Raw genomic sequence first — 25,438 nt, forward strand, 5'->3', positions numbered from 1 at the left:
CAACAGTCAACTGCAAAAAAGATATAATAATTTTGTTCTAATTCCCTGTCATCATTATTTAAAAATTGTAATTATTAAACAAAAGAAAATGATATTGTAAATAGCTTGTGCTAAACATGTTGCACTGGTGAACTGCAATTTTTATCTCATCCAAAAAGGTTATAAGTCACATGACTTAACACGGATCACGAAGCACTGCACAGCAATTGAAACTTTACAATAATGCAAAAAGGTGAAAAATATTTTATTTGTGGAACACGAAGATGTTATGTTGGACAAAGAGTTTATTTTGTCAGATTAACCACTTTTCTTGGAGCAGTATAAAATGCAAAAAGTGCAGTCATTGGAAAATTATGGAAATATCTGCAGCATAGAAAACTGACAGAGATTTAAGTGTTGTATATTTTTGGAACTGATATACCACTGCAAATAATTTCTGAAGTTGATCATCATTTCAGGGAACAAGCATACAGCATACCAGTGTTAACATTATAAAAACTATAAGAATAGCTATTTTATGTTCCCATATCAACTGCCACATTCTCAGGATAATTCCTAAATGCACAATCTCTTCTCAATGACCTTGCATCAAAATTATAAAATACATAGTCTGATGTTCATGTTATGCTGGTATATGATCACATAGCAGCACAGCATAACATGACACTACAGCACTGTTTTGCTATGGTAACTGACCTCCCTCCCGTATAGGAGTTCTCCTACCCCACCCACCGTTCCATTATGACAAACTAGGGACCAATCTGACAATTTGCATTCCTTATCATTTCCTCTTTTCTTTCTTTCCAATATTCTTTTGCCTCCATGTAGTAATTTCAAAATATATTTTTTCTCCTCAGGTCCAGCTTGAAGTTTTTTTCTTTTTTTTCTTTGTTTTTTTTCCCCCCACAGACAGATGATGACTTGGTCTATTAATTTATCCTAACAAATGTCTAAATCATATCAAGTCTTCTTTTCTTTGTTGTTTCAGTTATTTTTCTCCATTTTGATATACTTCATCATTGCTTCTTTCCTTCTTATTCTTATTTAATATTTCTAGTTCATCTAGCTTATGATTCTGTGTTAGGCTTTGGTTTACATAAAGGCATTCTAGTTTCACTATCATATTGTAATATATTATTTTATTATTTTTACGTTACTGACAGGTACTTTTTACTGTAGATATTTTTTGCTATTCCATATGCCCTTTCCATTTTTTGTATCTTCTCATTTTCAACCAATTTCCCTGAATTATCTTCCCAGATACTTTAACTGTTTCACCTTCTCTATGGCTAATGACTGTCCATTTAAAATTTTTGCATTTTCTGTATTAATAATAAATTTGGTTTTCTGTGCAGAGGTTCTAAAATCTACTCTACTGTCAAAGACAATGATGTCGTTCCACATCTGCTAGATTTTCAGACAGTGAAGCAAAATCATCTGCAAATGTCAGACAGTTTAATTCAATACACTGTTTCTTTAGTCCTACTTTTATTGGTCATTTTTGATATTCTTTTATTTTTTCCATACAAATTTATACCATTTTTTTCTAATAACCAGAGGGCTGGAGGTAAGTCACTAACATATCTTACACAAGTATTTATTTTTAAAAAAAACTACAAATATGGATTTTACTTTCAGGACCATCTGTAAGCAAGCCATGAATTAGACATGAAAATTTAGTTTTACCACGAAGTTCTTGGGCTCCTATCTCTAGTGTTTTCTTATCAAAAGAGTCAAATAACTTCTTGAAATCCACAAAATTTACAACTGTGTCTTCAAAGTTCAGTAGTGTGTGATGGATTATGAATTTCAAAATGAATATCTGTTCTAAAGTCACTTGGTATTTGTTCAGTTGTTGTTCGAGACTTTTGGTAGTTCTATTCACTTGAAGTTTTTAAAAATAATTTAGACATAACTGGTAGGAAAGAAATTCCTTTGTAGTTACTGACATATTTTTTGTCTCCTTTCTTGTACAGAAGGTGTGTTCAGTGACTTTCCACTCTACTGGAATCTCTTCTGTTTTCTGCTTTTCTTCACACGCCATTTGCAGATCATATACAACCTTTACTTGTAAAATTATGGAAACCAGCATGTTTCTGTATAACTTTATTTACGCCCATACACTCTGCTTATCTTTCATCAATTACATAAAACATGCTTAATATCTTTGGTTTTTGATGAGAGTGAACATATGCACCCACACTACCCTATGTGTGACAGAACTACTAGGAAGTTCAGTAGGAAATTCAGCTGATAGAACAGGTCATCAAACTCATCAAAATGAGCTCTTAACAACCGTATTTTGTCAAAAGTAACATGCAGCTCACAGATAGGTTCTAATGTGGCTATCTGAAGCCTAACCTGAACCACCCTTACCTAATGACCAGAAGGAAGATAATGACCTGTATTCCGCACAGTAGTGATTCTTCTGGAGTGACCAAACTTACGGTCAATGAGGCTGTATAATACGACTGCTCAAAGACTTTGGTGAATCATGTCTAAGCTAATAGAAAGACTGCCAGCAAAGGGAAAGAGTGGGGCAGGGGGAAACGTACTTCGATCTGATGTGCAATAAAACACAGTTAAAGAAGTAGACAACTTGCTTTGGTAACTCAAATGTGAATCCCTGGAGGGAAGGTGGCGTTCCTTTCAAAGAAAATTCTTGAGAAATTTTAGAGAACCAGCACTGAAGCTGACCAAAGAATGATTATCAGGACCATGAAGATAAGACATGAGAAATTAGTGCTCATATAAAGGCATATCGACAGTCATTTTTCCCTCGCTCTCTATGCGAGTGAACGAGGAAAGGAAATGACTTGTAATGGCTCAGGGTACCCTCCTCCATGCAACTGTTTGCTGTTGATGCAAACGGAGGTATATAAATGACTTTACAGACATTATAATTTGGTAGATAAAAAAATCTATTCCTCAGACATTGGCAGCAGGAGAAACACATATGAAAGTTCAGGAAATGTGCACACATTCAGAGCCAGTGGTTCCTATTTCTGGAAGAATGGTAGAAGGGGAATGAAGATGGATAAAGAAAAAGGACTGGTGAACATTACAAAATGGGGAGAGTTACAGGAAAGTCACTCAGAACCAAAAGTCAGGGGAGATTTATCAGATGAGATGAGATAAAAAGACTGATTGTTGGCAACTGCTCCAGACAAGATTTGAGAACTTGAGGGTAGAGGATAGGATAATTAGGAATACAGAGATTATCGCCAAAACATTGTGCAAAAGTTAATAAGAGCAGACAGCTAAGTGCATTATTTATAGTTGACATGTGAGGTGGGTGGGGGTTGGGGGAGGTGGAGGGAAATAGAAAGGTCAGAAAATAAAAGACAGAAAACTAAACGGGAGCGAAGAAATGCTGAGACCAAAGAAATTCACATAAATTAGGGCCAGGTGGATGGCAAGAACCAAGGGCATACTGTAATACCAGTTCCCCCCTGCATAGTAAGAGAAATTGGTGTCACAGAGGAGAATCCAGAGGGCACTTGTGGCAAAACAGGCACCTAGGTCATGGCTGACATATTGCAGACGATGCTCCGCAACGGGATATTGTGTGTTGCCAGTATACACCCACTGTCTATGATCATTCATCCTAACTGATAACCTGGTGGTAGGCATACCAACTTAAAAACACAACAGTGGTTATGTAACAGCTGATATGGAGCAATGGATTGAGGTGTTATTCCTAGTGAGGGGCCTGAAGTTTTTAAGAGGCACTCTACATCAGTTTGTATCATAGGTAGGGGATCTCGATGGCAGATGCAAGACCATGGGAACCAGTATGGCTCCTTTCTAGCCAAAGGTCACTTGGAGGGGACTTTCCTGGACCCATTAGCCTTCAGCCCCTGGTTTGGTTTACATATACTGATGACGTTTTTGCAATGTGGATTCAGGGTGAGGTTAACATATTAAAATTTCTGGAATCTCCTCAATTACATTTCACATGTCTTATTCCGAATCCCATGCCACTTTCCTTGATGTAGAGCTAACTTTCACTGAGGGTCACCTACTAACAAGAAAGAGTACCTACATTCTGATAGTTGCCATCCTTTCCATGTCAAACATTCCCTCCCATAAACACAGTATACAGCCATGGCATTTGAGGCAAACATAAAGTTATTAATGATGTTTCTGATGATGAAAGTGATGATGATACTACAGTTTGTGAAGAATTAGATGGAATGATTCACGTTGAGATTAAACGGGAAACACTGATGAAAGGTATCGATAAAGAGTGAAACTGCAGATCTTGATGATGAATTAGTGAAGAATAGGGAAATACATGATGAACTGCTTATACCAGTCAATATCAGTGAATTAGTGTCCACAAACATGTGAATAAGCAAACTGAGTTGATTAGTGATGAGATTTTTAAAGTTACTTGTGGTTATTTTGATAATGGTAGTGAAATGTGTGATTTATTGAAGGGAATTTGTCAGGACATTCATCTGAATTTTTTTTTTTTTTTTGTGGGGGGGTGGGGGGGATAAATTATGTACCTAACGAAGAGCCAGTAAATTGCAATGTAGTTTTGGAATGCTTACAACCTGTGGGGAGTGGAGAATCTGTGGGGGGAAGAAAAGGTATGGGTGTCAGAGATACAGAGATGGATTTGTTACATGATGATGAAAATATTGATATACAAGGGAGTTCATATATTTGCATTCAAACTGATAACTGGAGATGTAATTGTCTGGTAAACACTGGAAGACCTATTTGTGGAATATCAAAAATGCTTAGAGACAGAGTTAAAGCTGTGGAGAATTTTGCTGAGTTTCCAGTAACTAGAGTTAAGGTTAAAGGTGCCGCTGGAAAAAGTAGTAAAGTGATTATAAGACAGGTTTTATTGCTCTTTAAAATAAATGATGTATCTTACATGCACAAATGTTTAGGTATTGAAAATGTAAATGAAAGTCTAATACTGGGAATGAAGTGGATTGTCAAGGTTAAAGTTAGCTTTAATTGGAGTGAGATGAAATTAACATTTACTGATCCTAAGAGGAGAATTTCTGGGGAGACAGATATTGTGATGATAAATAATAGTAATAGCAATTAGATCAGGGGGGAGGGGGGGGGGGGTGAAGAATTTGATGACAAAGGATACTATGAGGAAGATGAAGTATTTTGTGATGGGGAAATAAATAATGATTCTTACAATGAACATGTAGCAAAATGATAGGGGAAGCTGAAGTTTTGAGTAGAGCATAAGGAAGAACTAGAAAATTTTTTGTGGGAATATATGGATATTTTTGACAAGACATCAGGTAGAACGAAGAATTATAATGTACAATTAAGTTGAAATCTCATGATCCATTTTTCTTTAACCCTTATGATTTTCCCATCTGTAAAAGAAAAGCAGTTTAAATGCAATGCAGAATGGGAATAAGTCGTAGTCAGTACAAGCCTTATGGCAAACCCATTTGTAAAAGGAAAGTGGTGGAAAGGAATCTATAGCTGATAAAAAAGTGGGAAAATGGTAAAGTCCCTCAGGGGGATGCATACTCAGTCTTGCATTATGCATGTGACAAATGTAAACACTCCATCCATGTGGCATTTGCTTTTACAGTAATGTATTTCTGATGTCACATTTTTTTGTTTTTTTGTTTTTTTGTTTTTAGACTATTCTTATAACTTAAACACCTACATATATACATGTCTCTGTTTGATTGGTATACTTTGATGTTTGGATGGAGATCTGGTTATGAAGATGTACTTGGTTTTACATTACACACATACTGTATACTGAGTTTATAACATTTGTACTAGAGAACAATTCTGCCATGCTATGATGAGATTATTTTGCCTACACTATGTCACAGACACTTATATATTTATATCTTTTGTCTCCTGAAAGTTCTTAATTTACGGAATAACTGTATTCATCCATTTGAAACTTCAACATCTCTTACCATGATACTCAGTATTGAGCCAGTAACCATGAGTTGAGTCCTCTGTATCTACTTAAAGTTCAAAAGCTATGACATGGATTCTACATGCATACCTTCAGCAAACAGTTATTTACAAGTGGAAAATTTACGTAACTATGTTGAGCGCAATGATATACTGATGATTATGGATATTGTTTATTACACTACACCATGACATTTCACTCATATGAAAAAGAAGTGATGCTACGTTTGTTTGTTCAGACTGCTATTGCATTCAGCATTTGTAAGGTCATGGATGATGAGAACTGAAAATACTTAACATTTTGTTTTTGGGATTATGAATTGTGACATACACTATTAATACACAGAACAGATACTGAGGAAGAAATTGAGTTACTCTGAAATACTCTGAGAAACACATTCTGAAATGTGAAAGAATATCAGAATTTATCATTAATCATTTAACCACAAGAGAATGGGAAACAAACACTGATACAGACATTTTGACATTATTCTTATGATTACTTATTCTGCACTTACTAGTAACTTTGATGAATTGATACACTTTTTGCCAGAAACATGTACACATGTATTTGATTTTATGAATAGTATTATTATGATGTATAATTTTGTGGAGAAGAGGTGCTGATTATGTCTACATCTACATTTATACTTCGCAAGCCACCCAGCAGTGTGTGGTGGAGGGCACTTTACGTGCCACTGCTGTGGTGAGATAATTTTACAGCTAGATGCATAACATGGTAGTATTGACACATGCCTTGGTATGAAGTTGACCATTTTCCTTGCAAAAATGAGAACATGGATTTTCTTGAATTACAGCGCCAACTACCAAGAATCAAAACAAATGTTTAAAACAAAATCTATGTAGTTTTTTTACGTATAATCTGATTCTGCAATAAAAAATGGGGGTTCCCATTTGAAATTTTAAAGTTGCCTCCCGTCCACCCCCAGGGGGCTGGCGTGGCGGGCTAACTTTAGCACCAGCAGATGTCCCCCTTGAAAATAATCAGCTTTGGATTCTACACATTTTTTCATGTGAAGCTTATTTTTCAAGTTATTCTGGTTTGTCAACTTAAAATTTACACCCTGTATATTGAAATGTGTACTGGCATATCTAGTATGAACCGTACTGAACTGTATTACTTACACTGTACATAAAAATGATGTTGGACTTCTCATGTGATAAGAAAAAGTGAGGGAATGTCTGTTTAATTCATGTTTACTTATACATACTGGGATCAGTCAAGTTGAAAAACATTCTACTGATGACTTCTTACATATTGGAGAAAGAGAGATGATGTTTTACCTGTCACCCTCTGTCATAATACAAAAGAAAACCAATACTGTTCTGCTCTGTGTACAAAGAGAATACGTATTTTAATGTAAAAGAACCTAGATTGAGTAAATATTAATAGCTGACTGGATTTGCCTTTAGCAACGAGAAGAGACTGACCATTGTGAGAGATGCAATACTGTAAACTGACGACTTGTATAGAGGGATTCGTAAAAGTATCAATGTACGTTCTGTTTAAAGTGAAAAGACATAGGGATATGAATCATGGTTGCCTGCCTGAAATTAAAGTTAGAAGATATTCTGAACTGGTCTGCTTATATATACATATATTTCTGGGGAGGGGAGTTATTTAAACATATCAGCTCATTCTTCATATGATTCCAAGGACTAATTAACTGGTTTAGTTTATCTTTCACATGACATGACATAAAGCTAATTCAGGTTGCTTGATTAACAGTTATATCAATAGATAGGACTCGTAGAAAATTTCACTTTATGAACATCGAAATTTAATTTTCAATAACATCATGTCAAAGTACTCGTCAAGATTACGTCTAACCATCGCTACGAATATGTACAATCAATTCATTTACTTATATTCAGCTACAATCAATCAAGTAATGAAACAGACAATGTTTGAAACCAGTAACAACTCTAATTAACATACTGACAGCTTACTATGTAATTGCTAATAATAACAACACCTATTTACTTAGTAAGTACTAAAACTCATAAAATAAAATCTTATTGATGATGTAAACAAAGTGATTATTTCGAAAAAGTAAAAAAGAGAGTACGAGAGAGAGCTGGGGCAAGCAGTATGATGAGAGATTTGTACAAGGACTCTGTGACATAATAAATAACCCAGAAACAACAACTGTCTTTACACATATATTGAGAGCCATGTGGTTCACTGAACTGATTTTCCACTTAACAAACTTCCAAGAAACTGCATCTGTATTGAAGCCTCCAGAGCATCACGAGCAAGATACATTAATGACATTCATTATCATTCTAAAGATACTGAGTTACACCCACCAAATTACAAGAACTTTATTTACAGCTACCATCAACATTACAAAACTTTCAGTTTATTTTCTTTTTGGAACAACATTTTTTGTATCCCCAGTGTTACAGTTACACTACAAACTATTGTTTTAAATTCGAGCCCCAGTTCCTCTACATGCTCCTGTCCTGAGCCGAAAGTTTCAAGTTCCTCATTGAGATATGGCACTACTGCTTCTTCTCAAGTTTACTGAACATACAAATCTTTTTTTACCTTTGTGCTTTGATAACCATTGTTCCTACAATGACCTCATTGTCACCGGTACTAGTTATGATGTAGACACCTCCAAGAGGTCAGGTGTCTATTTGTCGAGAAAAGATCTACTATATTTCTATCAGGTGTGGGGTCCAGAACCATATGTTCAAGGTAGATTTTCAGAGAAGGCATTCAGTAATGTGTCTTGTCACACACACCCCTAACAAAACTGTAATTAAATGGGATTACTACAGTACGATTGGGGAACTAAACTATTAACACACTGAGGTTCCTGACAACTTTTTGGTTACACTGAGAGGTGTGTCTGATGGTCAACAGAAGGATCCATTTACAATTTTATGACTGCCCCTGACAGTGAGTCTTGTCTAAACAATCTCACATGCTTTTTCAATTTCTATCTCATGGATTTTTTTGTCCATTGTCACAAATACACTGGCTCCATTTACCATTAGCCTAGTCTTTTGATATATGGTTCTATTTCCACAAGAACTCTCACTGCTGTCAAATTTCGTTTTTCACTAGCTTTTTGTAGATAGTGTTATATGAACTTCACTGCCTTTTAGATGCTATCAAAAATATACCTTTTTTATATGAATTTATGATGAAATTAGGGAACAATTAGCTTGGAGCAAGGATCCTGTGGGTGAAAGTTTCTAAAAAGCACAAATTTTGTGTTGAAGATTAACACTGTAACATCCCTTTTCACAAAATCGTGAAAATTGTGGAGCTTCAAGCAACAGGTAAGCTATTTTTCTACTTGCTCTCTTTGACTCATTCTTTTTCATAGTTCATCCATTCATTTATCCATCCCTTCATCCATCCATCATCCATCCATCACCATGTCCCATAGATTCCATCATGAGTGAGAACCTTTAGTGATGTGGAACACGTCAAGGCATAAATTAACAAATGATAAACATTCCTTGAAACCTAATCTATACACTATATTAACAATAAACTGACTATACTTCTTAATACAATTTGTGCTTATGCTAGATAAATGCAGCCTACCATACAGCAGACATGCTAAGTCACAGATAGGCGCAACAAAAAGACTGTCACAAATATAGCTTTTGGCCAGTAAGGCCTTCATCAAAACTAGATCACACACACACACTCACTCGCTCATGCAAACACAACTCACACATGCATGACTGCAGTCTCAGGGAATTGCGGCCAGAATGCAGGCAGCAGCACTAGTGCATGATGGAAGTGGTGACTGGGTAGTGGTAAGCAGGAGGTTGGGGTGGGGAGGGATAGTAGGGTGGAGGTGGCAGACAGTGATGTGTTGTTGGTAAGTGCGCAGGGATGAGGTGGAAAGAGGATAGGGCAGCTATGTGCAGTTAGGAGGTAAGACGGAGGGCAGCAGAGAGGTGAGTGGGAGGGGGAGGGGGGTGGGGGGAGAGATAGCGAAAAAGGAGGGAAGTAAAAAGACTGGGTGCGATGGAGGAATGGGGGGGGGGGGGGGTATGGGAACCTTTGTTAGTCATTGTCCTCTCCCATCCAGCCCCTCCTCTCTGCTCCCATTCCAGCACTACACAGCCCTCATTCCTCCATCGCTCCCAGTGATTTTACTTCTCTCCTTTTCGGCTATGCCCCCCCCCCCCCCCACGAACACATCTCTGCTGCCCTCCGTCTAACCTCCCCTCCGTCTAACCTCCCTACTGCACATAGTTGCCCAACCCTCTTTCCATCTCATCCCTGTGCGCTCCCCAGCAGCACGTCACTGTCTGTCACACTTTCCCTATCATCCCAGCCCCTCCCTGCCCCAGCCTCCTCCTTACCCCCACTCAGATGCCTCTCCTATCATGCATTGGTGCTGCTGCTTGCAGTGTGGCTTCAGTTGTCTGAGACTGCAGTCATGTGTGTGTGACTTGCGTTTGCATGAGAGTGTATGCACGTGTTTGCCGTCTAATTTTGACAAAGGCCTTACTGGCCAAAAGCTATATTTGTGACAGTCTTTTTGTTGTGCCTATCTGTGACTCAGCATCTCCACTATTGTTACGTTCCATCCTAGGTTTTCCATTGTTTGATAAATGTAACCTAGTGACTTACCAAGACAGCCACTGCTTTGAAAGAAGCTGCAGTTTCTTAAACCATGTTAAATAGCTGTAGTTTAACTTCTTTTTGTAAATTAATATTTACTTGATAGGTTTATGACTCTTAAAAAAAAGTGACCTATACATTTTGCAACAAGAAAGCAGTATTTATGACAAACAATTACCTTTAACACAGCTTTACAATTCAAACAGGTACTTGCTAAATATCTAAAACATGAATTTTCAATCCTTGAATCTAGGCATTCAGATGATGTGTAGTAGGAACCGCAAATGAGTACATGTTCAACATTGCTCTGAACTTAAAGGGAGTCCAAAATTATTACTTTATGCTGGATGGGGGCCTACTTTAATACCTTTGCAATAGAGTATATAACTATGTTGAACCATAGACTAGGAAGTAAAGTCTGGACCAAAACTGTATAAAAAACTGAATGTGCACAGAACATCTACAAAGAATGAATCTAAGAGATTACCAGTAAAAACAAAGACATACAAATCAAAACAAAAACAAGACCCTTTATGGCCAAGGAAAAGAAATGAACCGTATCGGGGATGTCGTAAGCTACACAGTGCTTCATCTGCGTCGAATATTTCTACCAATTTCATTATATATGCAACGCACCATGTAAATGTGGCAGACTGCTGCAGCAATGCTAGCGCTCCAAGCGGTTGATTTCTCCATGCAGTAAACATAAGATGAATGCTTCCTTTGATCAAATCTAAGGTGAGGCGCTACATTTGATCAAAGAAATTTTGACCAATGCCTAACTTTAACAAAGTTCCTTATTACACTATCAAATCTTATTATAGTCTACTATTGGCCTTACCAATCCAATTCTCAGCAACCCACTGTGAAACACTGCATTATAGCTTGTGGATATTTCACCGGGACACACAAAAAAAAAGAAAACAACTTATAAGTGAGAAAAACGTATAACTGAAAAACGTATAAATGAATTTTTACTGTACACCAAGTTTGTTTAACATTTTGAATGGTTTAAATAACAAAAATTAATTCTGTGAGGGCACAGGCATGATTTACTCAAATATTGGGTTTATTACCTGACCATGCGTCGTTGTTATCCCCATGATAATGACAACATTTATCAAGTTCATCTAACAGGAACTTGGGTGTTGTTGAGGAAGAAGGCTCACTTGTTGGAGATGTTAACTGTTCTTGTTGCCAGCCTGCTGGATGCTTCACTTCAACTTCCAGCCACTCATTCTCAAAACTTGGTAAATCACCTATAGGTCTCACATAGTCAGCATCTGTAATTGTAATTTTCTATAACACACTGTATTTTCTAGTTAAACTTATCATAATAATACTCAAAAACTACCAAATAGAAAACACACACACACACACACACACACACACAGACACAGACACAGACACAGACACAGAGAGAGAGAGAGAGAGAGAGAGAGAGTGTGAGAGAGAGAGAGACGTGGGGGGGGGGGGAGAGGTGGGGGGAGGGGGGAGAGTTGGGGGGGGGGAGGGCATCCTTATGGTAATTAAATGTTCACTTGCACTAAACACATATTTTGATAAAGTTCTAGCAGGTACATTACCAATCTTTTTATGTACAAGGTTGCTAGTTGAGGATACCAATGTTCACATAAACTCAAACCACTGTTGAAAATAAAGTATAGTCTGCTGCTGTTTCCCTGTCTCAATCAAAATTCCACTGTTAACTTGAGTAAATAATCTTGTAACATTTTTTATGATGAATAAATCCGCCACAGTTGTACTAATCCTTTATTTGGATGAAATCTTACACACAAATACAAATGGAGTGGATTTATTCATCACAAAAAATTTTAACAAAAGTTTTGGATATCCCACAAAGAGTAATCTTATAACAATTTCCATTAAAAACTTCTGTGTAGTAGACAGCACCAAATCATAAAACAATGAACCAATATTTTGTGTACTACCACAAGTTTTCTTTATCAGAGTACATTGTCTGATCCAAAACATCCCGATGTCCATTAGTAAACAGTAAAAAAGGGTGTGTCCATCCTTCATTTTTATGAAAGCCTGAACTCTGCTGGGGACACTTTCAATGAGGTGTTTGAATACCTGTGGAGGAATGGCAGCCCATTCTTCTTCAAGAGCTGAAATCAGAGATGGTAGTGATTTTGGATGCTGGGGTCTAGAGTGAATTCAATGTTCTAACTTATCCAAAAGGTGTTCTATCAGGTTCGGTTAGGACTTTGGTTCGACTGGTCCATTTCAGGAATGTTATTGTCCACAAACCATTGCCCTGCATAAGCTACTTTATGACATGGTTTATTTTCACACTGATACTATCATTCATCATCTTTGAATTATTCCTCCACTGTATGCAGTACACAATGCTGTTCTTTGCACTACCTTAAGTATCACTTAGTGTTGGCTATAGAAATGTGTAGCTTATGAGGAGCTGTTCGAACATTGTACCTCATTTTTTTTAACCCCATATGTCCATTCACTGTGCTGGCTGGACTGCTGTTAACATTCTGGAGCTCACAAGTGGTTCCTTCTACTCATTTCATGTGGTTTTTTACAAGCATCTTCCACAATGCTCAATGGTCCCTATCAATCAATACATGAGATCTTCCTGGTTTTGGTTGAGCTGTGGTTGTTCTTTCATTTTTCCACTTCATGATTACATGACAAGTCAGACAGTTTGGGAAGCTTTACAGTAGTTGAAATCTCCCTGATGGACACTCAGGTGACATCTAATGAGTAGTCTATGTTCAATGTCAAAGAGCTCTTCTGACATTTCTGACAGGCCCATTCTGCTGTTACCGTTTCTCCACTGGCAATGCAACATTCCTCACCTCCTTTTATACTGATGCGTCTGCTTTTTGTTACATCTAGTGGTCAATTCCACATTACATAGAGGTATGTAGATACTTCTGATCAGATAGTGTATTCATAGTGGCTGAAACATTGGGTCACCATTTTACAATATGACATGGTGTACAATGCAGAAGATTTTTATGGGAATAAATATACAAATTGACAATAACTGAAAAAGAAGATGTTACCACCAAAAAGCTGCAGTCTATCTTTATTTAGTCAACAAGTGATAATACTCATTGTCACTGAAGATGTTAACAGCACCGACTGGAAGGATGGCGAAACAATAAGATGTAGTAATGAGTAAAGGATGTGCTCAGTGTCCCAATGCTAGTACACCCAGTGACTTTGCAGTCTATGCTACAACAAGTATGGTTTAGTGAGTGGCACATGCCTGAACACACAAACTCAACAGTGTCATTAGGCAAGGTAGTGCTAGTCATCTTCGACAAGAGAGTGTGCTTCACCCCTCCCCCAATGAATATATGAGACACATTTTTCTCTGATAGACCTTTGGAATTACTTATTATTAATTAAAGATCATTTCAGAATGCTCACAAGAAATATCCCATAGCAAACCCTTTCTTCATGTGACTGCAAAACATGTTGTAGCCAGTGAAATGGAAATTTTGTGAATAGGTTAAATTAATTTTTTACAAACATTCCATTAATTCATTTGCATCTTGATACCATGTTTTGTTATGTTGAAGATGCTGCCAGTCTCAATGCTATGTGACTATTTCTTAGAAGCATGCTTCCTCACTGCTATCACACACAGGGGTGAAGTGCCATTTCACAATCATAGTATAAGAAAGACGTGTAAGTTGACAAATTATTCCCTGAGGTCACCCAATAACAGTTAACAACATTACCTGAAGATGACACACAGGTACTTCAATGTGCTTTGTTGAAATTTCACAGAGTTATAGGGTTACCATCAAGCACAATAACTTTGCAGCATTTAAAACATGAGAAAAGCTCTGAACTGCACATTCAGTCACATCCAAGAATGAAGTTCATCATGACCATCATTACACCTGGAGAAATGCCTGGCTTTTGTTGAAAGACTCAGATTGACCAAGGATGCAGAAGAAAATGATTTTTGATTCTGTTTAAGCACCATGACACAACCTCCTTTTATTTAGAGAAACTATGTAAAATCTCCCCCCATGAACCATGGACCTTGCCGTTGGTGGGGAGGCTTGCGTGCCTCAGCGATACACATGGCCGTACCGTAGGTGCAACCACAACGGAGGGGTATCTGTTGAGAGGCCAGACAAACATGTGGTTCCTGAAGAGGGGCAGCAGCCTTTTCAGTAGTTGCAGGGGCAACAGTCTGGATGATTGACTGATCTGGCCTTGTAACATTAACCAAAACGGCCTTGCTGTGCTGGTACTGCGAACGGCTGAAAGCAAGGGGAAACTACAGCCGTAATTTTTCCCGAGGACATGCAGCTTTACTGTATGATTAAATGATGATGGCGTCCTCTTGGGTAAAATATTCCGGAGGTAAAATAGTCCCCCATTCGGATCTCCGGGTGGGGACTACTCAAGAGGACGTCGTTATCAGGAGAAAGAAAACTGGCATTCTACGGATCGGAGCGTGGAATGTCAGATCCCTTAATCGGGCAGGTAGGTTAGAAAATTTAAAAAGGGAAATGGATAGGTTAAAGTTAGATATAGTGGGAATTAGTGAAGTTCGGTGGCAGGAGGAACAAGACTTTTCGTCAGGTGATTACAGGGTTATAAATACAAAATCAAATAGGGGTAATGCAGGAGTAGGTTTAATAATGAATAAACAAATAGGAGTGTGGGTTAGCTACTACAAACAGCATAGTGAACGCATTATTGTGGCCAAGATGGACACAAAGCCCATGCCTACTACAGTAGTACAAGTTTATGTGCCAACTAGCTCTGCAGATGATGAAGAAATTGATGAAATGTATGACGAGATAAAAGAAATTATTCAGGTAGTGAAGGGAGACGAAAATTTAATAGTCGTGGGTGACTGGAATTCGTCAGTAGGAAAAGGGAGAGAAGGAAACATAGTAGGTGAATATGGATTGGGGGGAAGAAATGAAAGAGGAAGCCGCCTTGTAGAATTTTGCACAGAGCATAACTTAATCATAGCTAACACTTGGTTCAAGAATCATAAAAGAAGGTTGTATACCTGGAAGAATCCTGGAGATACTAAAAGGTATCAGATAGATTATATAATGGTAAGACAGAGATTTAGGAAACAGGTTTTAAATTGTAAGACATTTCCAGGGGCAGATGTGGACTCTGACCACAATCTATTGGTTATGAACTGCAGATTGAAACTGAAGAAACTGCAAAAAGGTGGGAATTTAAGGAGATGGGACCTGAATAAACTGAAAGAACCAGAGGTTGTAGAGAGTTTCAGGGAGAGCATAAGGGAACAATTGACAGGAATGGGGGAAAGAAATACAGTAGAAGAAGAATGGGTAGCTCTGAGGGATGAAGTAGTGAAGGCAGCAGAGGATCAAGTAGGTAAAAAGACGAGGGCTAGTAGAAATCCTTGGGTGACAGAAGAAATATTGAATTTAATTGATGAAAGGAGAAAATATAAAAATGCAGTAAATGAAGCAGGCAAAAAGGAATACAAACGTCTCAAAAATGAGATCGACAGGAAGTGCAAAATGGCTAAGCATGCATGGCTAGAGGACAAATGTAAGGATGTAGAGGCTTGTCTCACTAGGGGTAAGATAGATACTGCCTACAGGAAAATTAAAGAGACCTTTGGAGAGAAGGGAACCACTTGTATGAATATCAAGAGATCAAATGGAAACCCAGTTCTAAGCAAAGAAGAGAAGGCAGAAAGGTGGAAGGAGTATATAGAGGGTTTATACAAGGGCGATGTACTTGAGGACAATATTATGGAAATGGAAGAGGATGTAAATGAAGATGAAATGGGAGATAAGATACTGCGTGAAGTGTTTGACAGAGCACTGAAAGACCTGAGTCAAAACAAGGCCCCGGGAGTAGACAACATTCCATTAGAACTACTGATGGCCTTGGGAGAGCCAGTCATGACAAAACTCTACCATCTGGTGAGCAAGATGTATGAGACAGGCAAAATACCCACAGACTTCAAGAAGAATATAATAATTCCAATCCCAAAGAAAGCAGGTGTTGACAGATGTGAAAATTACCGAACTATTAGTTTAATAAGTCACAGCTGCAAAATACTAACGCGAATTCGTTACAGACGAATGGAAAAACTGGTAGAAGCGGACCTCGGGGAAGATCAGTGTGGATTCCGTAGAAATGTTGGAACACGTGTGGCAATACTGACCTTACGACTTATCTTAGAAGAAAGATTAAGAAAAGGCAAACCTACGTTTCTAGCATTTGTAGACTTGGAGAAAGCTTTTGACAATGTTGACTGGAATACTCTCTTTCAAATTCTGAAGGTAGCAGGGGTAAAATACAGGGAGCGAAAGGCTATTTACAATTTGTACAGAAACCAGATGGCAGTTATAAGAGTCGAGGGGCATGAAAGGGAAGCAGTGGTTGGGAAAGGAGTGAGACAGGGTTGTAGCCTCTCCCCGATGTTATTCAATCTGTATATTGAGCAAGCAGTAAAGGAAACAAAAGAAAAATTCCGAGTAGGTATTAAAATTCATGGAGAAGAAGTAAAAACTTTGAGGTTCGCCGATGACATTGTAATTCTGTCAGAGACAGCAAAAGACTTGGAAGAGCAGTTGAACGGAATGGACAGTGTCTTGAAAGGAGGATATGAGATGAACATCAACAAAAGCAAAACGAGGATAATGGAATGTAGTCAAATTAAATCGGGTGATGCTGAGGGGATTAGATTAGGAAATGAGACACTTAAAGTAGTAAAGGAGTTTTGCTATTTAGGGAGCAAAATAACTGATGATGGTCGAAGTAGAGAGGATATAAAATGTAGACTGGCAATGGCAAGGAAATCGTTTCTGAAGAAGAGAAATTTGTTAACATCGAGTATAGATTTAAGTGTCAGGAAGTCGTTTCTGAAAGTATTTGTATGGAGTGTAGCCATGTATGGATGTGAAACATGGACGATAACCAGTTTGGACAAGAAGAGAAGAGAATAGAAGCTTTCGAAATGTGGTGCTACAGAAGAATGCTGAAGATAAGGTGGGTAGATCATGTAACTAATGAGGAGGTATTGAATAGGATTGGGAAGAAGAGAAGTTTGTGGCACAACTTGACTAGAAGAAGGGATCGGTTGGTAGGACATGTTTTGAGGCATCAAGGGATCACAAATTTAGCATTGGAGGGCAGCGTGGAGGGTAAAAATCGTAGAGGGAGACCAAGAGATGAATACACTAAGCAGATTCAGAAGGATGTAGGTAGCAGTAGGTACTGGGAGATGAAGAAGCTTGCACAGGATAGAGTAGCATGGAGAGCTGAATCAAACCCGTCTCAGGACTGAAGACCACAACAACAACAACAACATGTAAAATCTAAATATTCCAAACAAATAATAAATATCCCTTTGAGTGTGTGTCCAGTGTTTTACCAACTGCACCATTGTATAGAGTCATTGGATACAACAGTAATTATGCAGCTGTGACCTAATAACAATAATAAATAATTGAGTGGTTATATACTTGATCAACAAAGGTCATAGTTTAATAACATACGTCTGGGTGTTCTGTAGAGTTGGTGTTCCCATTTTAAGCATGTTATTTTGATGATCGACCGAGCTGACTTCTTCATGTGCTGTGAGTTTTACTGTTATCTGTACTTGCTGCCTGAACTCCAACTGCTCTTGGACGCTATCAAATGCAGCTGTGAAGCTACAGTAATATGACATCATGACACTTCACCGATTATTAGATAATGTTATCTTGTGGACAATTCTAACACTTGTACTATTGTTAACTTTGGTGAGACTAAAAAACCAGGCCCTGATTAAATAATACAAGACACACACATTTCCTTAAGGTATTAGGACTACTTACATATTCTAACTTGGGGCAATGGATTTTGACTGTATCTTTTTGCAGTTTCCATTACATTCCAGACAATCTATGAATTAAATAAAAATTCATCATTTTATACTATTCTTATTGTATTTCTTTTACTTATGGTATGAAAACATAAGAAAGAGATGGAAAGCACATGATGTTGTTTCCAACAGTGTTCCACTGAGCGAGGTGACGCAGTGGCTAGCACACTGGACTCGCATTCGGGAGGACGACGGTTCAATCCCGTGTCTTGCCATCCTGATTTAGGTTTTCCGTGATTTCCCTAAATCGCTCTAGGCAAATGCCGGGATGGTTCCTTTGAAAGGGCACGGCCGACTTCCATCCCCGTCCTTCCCTAATCCGATGAGACCAATGACCTCGCTGTCTGGTCTTCTCCCCGAAACAATCCAATCCAATCCAACAGTGTTCCAACATATGAATATTGTACAAAAAAACCTGCTTTCCATACTGCCACTTGGGAATAATAAGTGTGATATATGGCTCATTTACGCTTCACTGTTTCTTTCCAAATAAGATCTTAGCAACCTTTAGAACCTTCTGTTTATGAGTTTAGTAGTTCCTCATCATGGGAGTGTTTTCAAAATTTCATAATACATACACATTTAAATTTAGTGATCATTTATTTTCATTTCACCACAACAGAACCAAACATGTGCCTATTATTTTTACTGTGCTTAAACTTTTTATTCATGTAAAAAACAAAAAGGAGACTGCCAGAGATGTGTGTAACTGAATCTGTAATATAAGAGCAGGATACATAGCTACTCACCATAAAGATGACACATTATGTTGCAGACAGGCACAATGAAACGACACTTACATATTGGTTTTCAGTCAAAGCCTTCTTCAGAAAAGGAAAAACACACACACACACACACACACACACACACACACACATACAAGCAAGCACATTCACACACACACGACCACTATAACCAGTAGCTTGGACCAGCATTCTGAGATCTCGAGGCCTCAGCAGCCAGAGACAGTGGTCGTGTGTGTGTGTGTGTGTGTGTGTGTGTGTGTGTGTGTGTTGTCTACGTCTACTTTAGTTCATTTGTTTAGCAGTCTTTATGCTGTGCCCATCTGCGACTCAACAGCTCTACTATATGGTGAGTATCAATCTATCCTTTTCATAATAGTGGCATTATTCTATCCTGGACTGGCCATTGTTTCATGTCATAAGTAATTACTCACAATCTCAGGATTTTAGGTAATGGCTCAGTAATTTATAATAAAATGTTATTTTACAAAAAAGAGGGAACTGCCTAAATAAAAGCTTACTTGTACAAACAGGGAAATTCCCTTGAAACAATTGTAAAATTACAAGGGGACACAACAGATAATAAAACAATTTGGAATATTGTGAAAAGGGAAACAGGGCAACTGTGAGCACAGGAAGACTGTATTTCTATCAAACACAATGAAAAGTTTGTTAACAAGAAGTCAGAAGCAGAAAACATTTTTTAAGTGTTGTAGAGAAAACAGAATCCAGCTATTCATTAGAAAATGCAAGGCAGTATATGGATGAGGCAGTACCTACACAATTTGATAAAATTGAAATTCAACCCACCTCTCCTACTGAAATTAGGAAAATAATAAATTCACTCAAAAGTAAAAGCTCACATGGAATTGATGGCATTTCCAACAGAGTATTAAAAGCTTGTTCCCCACAAATAAGTAGGATTCTCAGTCATTTATGAAGTAGCTCACTGAAACAGGGAATTTTTCCAGATAGACTGAAATATGCTATTGTTAAACTACTGCATAAAAAAGGGGATAGATCTGATGCTAACAACTACCGCCCAATCTCACTTCTGACAGTTTTATCCAAAATTCTTGAAAAAGTAATGTATTCAAGAGTAGCATCACATATTTGTAAAAATGAAGTACTAACAAAATGTCAATTTGGTTTTCAGGAAGGCTTTTCAACAGAAAATGCTATATATGCTTTCACTGATCAAATATTAAATGCAATGAATAACTGAACATCACCCAGTGGGATATTCTGTTATCTCTCAAAAGCTTTTGAGTGCAGGATCATGAAATTCTTCTAGATAAGATAAAGTATTGTGGTATGAGTTGGACAGTGCACAAATGGTTTAATTCATACTTAACTGGATGAATGCAGAAGGTTGAAATTAATGGTACAGATAGTCTATAAAAACCAGCAGAGTCCTCTAATTGGGGAGGTATCAAGAATGGTGTTCCACAGGGTTCAGCCTTGGGTCCCTTATTGTTCTTATCACATATTAATGACTTGCTGCTCTATATTCATGAAGATGCAACGTTACTTCTTTTTGCTGATGATACAATTATAGTAATCACACCCAAGAAGCAAGAATCAGATGAGGCCATTGCAAATAATGTCTTTCAGAAAATTATTAAGTGGTTCCCTGCAAATGGACTCTCACTAAATTTTCGAGAAAAAACAGTTTATACAATTCTGTACAGTAAATGGCATAACACCATTGATAAATATAGACTATGAAAGGAAGTCTGTTGCTAAGGTAGAATACACAAAATTTCTGGGTGTGTGCATTGATGAGAAATTGAATTGGAAGAAACACATCCGTGATCTGCTGAAACGGTTAGGTTCAGCTACTTATGCTATTAGGATTATTGCAAATTTTGGTGATAAACATATCAGTAAATTAGCCTACTATGCCTATTTTCACCCATTGCTTTCATATGGAATCATATTTTGGGGCAATTTGTCATTAAGAGAGAAAGTATTCATTGCACAAAAGTGTTTAATCAGAATAATAGCTGGAGCCCACCCAAGATCACCTGGCAGACATTTATTTAAGGAACTCGGGATATTCACAGTACCTTCATGTTACATATATTCACTTATGAAATTTGTCATTAATAACCCATCCCAATTCAAAAATAACAGTGAAGTGCATAGCTACTACACTAGAAGAAAGGATGATATTCACTATTCTGGATTAAATCTCACGTTGGCACAGAAAGAGGTGAATTATGCTGCCACAAAAATCTTTGGTCATTTGCCAAATAGTATTAAAAGTCTGACAGATAGCGAACCAACATTTAAAAGCAAATTAAAAGAATTTCTGAATGACAACTCCTTCTACTCAATAGATGAATTCTTAGATATGAAGTAGTAACTGTATTAATAACAATAATAATAACAATAATAATAATAATAATAATAATAATAAATTATTTTGTGTAAAGAAAACTTATGTTAAAGTGAAACGTTCCACATCATTATGAAATGTCGTATTCATGATCTATGGAACAAGGATTAATGAATGAATGAATGAATGAATGAATGAATGAATGTACATATGAGGAGCAGTATCTTATGTTCTACATGCAAGTTATAAGAATGTCTGATGGAAACACATTAAACTATAAAAAAAACTACCCTAGCTTTTGGATATCAGCAGCACTTGACTTCTGAGGCTAACTGAACAGTGATTTCTATTTCCTCTTGTGATTTTTCAGTTTTCTCAAATGAAATTTTACTTTTGATACAATTAACCAACTTTCTGATAGAAGAGAAAAGATATAATGGAAACTGTTGGAAGAATCCCATAAAAGCTGTGAAGTTTACAAAATGAACAAACTGTAATAAACTTTTACTACAGAATTAAGTTAACTTCGTTACTGTTAAACATTTACAGAGAAAGTAGACACTATTTTATTAGGAGTTGCAAAATATTTGTGGTGTATTTACTGGTTTGTAGTGAGAAAGCCTTACATACCAGAATTCCTACTATTGTTTTATGACATAAGTGGACTTTAAATGTTGCACAACTAGGTGATGTGGTGCAATGGTTACACACTGGACTTATATTTGAGAGGACAGTGCTTCAAATCTCCATAGGATAATCCAGATTAAGATTTTTCACGATTTCCACTAACCGCTTAAGGTATATGCTGGTCTGGCTCTTTTGAAGCGAAGTCGCGCTTAGGCTTAAATTTTGTAAACGTGTTTGTTTCTTGTTTCATGGTAATTTAACTAGTTTCTCGGTAACAAATAAGTAAACTACCGTAAATAGCGTATAACTTCATTGTTTTAATACAGATTTCAGAAAAACAGTGTAACTTTATACCAGAAACTTGCTAATATACATTTGTTTATAGGCCTAATTCTCGTAACGTTTTTGGAGAATCAAACTTAAAGTATCTCGTTTAATTGTCTTTTTTTCATTCCATTGAGTGAAATATATAATAAATAGCATATACCTTCATTGTTTTAATACAGATCTCAGAAAAACAGCGGAATTTTAAATCAGAAACTTGCTTATATACATTTGGGAATAGGCTTAATTATTGTACCGTCTTTTTTTGATTTTCGGTAATTTAATTGATTTATTCTAGCTAAAGTATTATTTTTGCCATGAGTGAGAAGTGCCTGACTTGCAGTAGAATTGTTAGTTCCAGGGTTTGGTGTGATGGATGCAGTAGTTTTTTTCACTGGGGGGACTGCAGTGGCGTGGGTGTCGGGAAAGTGGATCAGGCTCATCAGTGGTTTTGTAGGATTTGCAGCAGAGATAGGAAGATAGTGGAACAGGAGGGGAAAATTGCTGCCCTTCAGGCTGAGCTAGATCAGGCTAGGGAAGATCTGGACAGGTTAAGGAGGGAGAAGGGCAAAGATAGGTGGGAAGTGGCAACAGGTAACAGAAGGAACAGGCCTAGAACTAAGTCTGACAGTTTCGTGGTGAATGTCAAAAATAAGTTTGACCTGTTGCTTCAGTTAGAAACTGATGAGCCTCAAGCAGAGGTAGGTGTAGACAGGACACAACAAACTTTCAATAGGAAATTGAAAAAGAATGTAGGAAAGTCATCGAAAAGGAAGAAAGTTTTGTTGTTAGGCAGTTCTCATGCCAGAGGTGTAGGCCAACTTCTGCAGGAGGAATTAGGACCAGAATACCAGGTCACAAATTTTTTCAAACCAAGTGCTAGTCTGGATCAGGTGACAGAGGATTTAGGTTCACTCTGTAAAGGATTTACCGGGGAAGACACCGTGGTTATTGTGGGAGGGCCAGGGAACAGCATCGACAGAGATCCTGGGTACAGTATAGAGTGTGACCTGGTAAAGATGGCGTCGGCATCGAGACACACCAATGTTGGATTTGTATCTGTCCTGAGACGCCATGACCGGCCTCATTTGAACTCTTCTGTTGGGAGAGTTAATTTGGAGTTGGAACGACTGCTTGGGTCTGGTGCGGGGGCTCATATTGGTGTGGTTCCTGTTGATTCTCTCAGTAGGTGGGACTGTACCAGGCACGGCCTACATCACAACAGGAAAGGGAAGGGGAAACTGGCTGGGGTAATAGCGGGAAATTTAAGGGGGGGGGGGGGGGGGGGCACTGCCATGAATGGTAAAATACCAGTGGTTACAGCTGTTGAAGCAGCACCTTTTTTAGGATAGGTAAGACAGAATGATGTCAAGTTCTACAAGAGGTCAAGATTGAAACAAATCTTCAGTTTAGGAAAGAAATTATACAACACAATTCTAGCACATTGGATCACCAGTCACAGCTGCCAATTATAAATTTTCACCAATCACCAGAAATTTTATCTCCACCAAGTTGTAACTCAGTCCTAGGTAATTGCATTGATGAATTAAAGTCACCCAACCCAGTTGACATAATCTGCCTCTCTGAACACCATGTGACCACTGGTATAGGAACTAGGCCTAAGCAAAATGAGAAACTCAGACAGGAGAGTACTGCAAATATTAGAATAAGGAAAGGTTCTCATAAAAGTATAATTAAAAATAATGTAAGTATATTGCATCAAAATATTGGGAGTGTAAAGAATAAAATAGATGAGCTTCTGGTTTGTTTAGAAGATTAGAAGCTGAGGATGAAATACATATACTATGCCTGTCTGAGCATCACATTGTTACTGATATGGATAAGGTAAATGTAAGTGGATATAAGCTCTCTGCACGTGTAATGAGAGAAAATATGGAGGAGGAGGAGTTGCCATGTATGTCAAAAGTTATCATTGTGCAAAAAGTATAGAAACAAAAAAGTTTTGTGTAGAGAAACATATAGAAGCATGTGCCTGTGAGCTTAAATTAAATAAAGGCACATTTATAATTGTAACTGTATATAGGTCCCCATCAGGAAATTTTCATCTATTTCTGAAAAATTTGGACTCCTTGTTGTGCTATCTGTCAGACAGGGGGAACCAAATTATTATTTGTGGGGACTTCAATGTAGATTCTCTGAAAGAGGGTAATAGGAAAAATGACCTTGAAGTACTACTAGGTTCTTTCAATTTGACACCCGTTATTGATTTTCCTACTCGGGTGGTAAAGGATGCACCTCACTGATAGATAACTTCTTTATAGACCAAGATAAGTTTAACCAGATAAATGCTCAGCCTGTTGAGAATGGTCTTTCTGATCATGGCGCACAGCTAGTTACAATATATGACATAGCTCCATTCAGCAATACTAAATAGTCCTCCAAAATAGTACGTTCAGTCAACGATTTAACAATTGCAAATTTCAGGGAAAGCCTACAGCAGTTAGACTGGGATGAGGTGTACTGTGAACCTGATGCCAATTTAAAATATAATTTATTTCATGACATTTTTGTAAATGCATTTGAAAACTGCTTCCCCAAGAAAATAGTTAAATATAATCGTAAGAAACCTTGTAACAAACCATGGCTTACTAAGGGTATAAAAATATCTTGTAACCGGAAAAGGGAAATGTATCTGACAGCAAGAAAGAGTAGTGACCCAGAAACTATCAAACATTATAAAAACTACTGTGTTATATTAAGAAAAGTTATTAAAAAATCCAGAAGTATGTGTATCATGTCTGAAATCAGCAACTCTGATAATAAAATTAAAACAATTTGGAATATTATTAAAAGAGAAACAGGTCAACCAAGAGCACAGGAAGACAGTATTACCATCAAATTGAATGAAAACTTTATGAACAAAAAGTCAGAAGTTGAAAATATTTTTAATAATCATTTTCTAAATGTTGTGGATATAATAGGATCCAGGTGTTCATTAGAAGATGCTAGGCTGT

The 25,438-nt window shown here is 37.4% G+C and overlaps 1 protein-coding gene across 6 annotated transcripts in view; it reads right to left on the minus strand.

Moving 5' to 3' along the window:
- The window catches only part of LOC126248551 (GATOR complex protein Iml1), a 637,798-nt gene that overhangs the window by 149,277 nt on the left and 463,083 nt on the right, over positions 1–25,438 (minus strand). For all 6 annotated transcript variants that reach the window (XM_049949630.1, XM_049949665.1, XM_049949640.1 and 3 more), the window contains one exon: positions 11,623–11,829. In XM_049949630.1, the coding sequence (XP_049805587.1) occupies positions 11,623–11,829 (207 nt within the window). The remainder of the gene's footprint in view (positions 1–11,622; positions 11,830–25,438) is intronic.

The sequence above is a fragment of the Schistocerca nitens genome, chromosome 1, assembly GCF_023898315.1.
Source record: "Schistocerca nitens isolate TAMUIC-IGC-003100 chromosome 1, iqSchNite1.1, whole genome shotgun sequence".
Classification (NCBI taxonomy): domain Eukaryota; kingdom Metazoa; phylum Arthropoda; class Insecta; order Orthoptera; family Acrididae; genus Schistocerca; species Schistocerca nitens.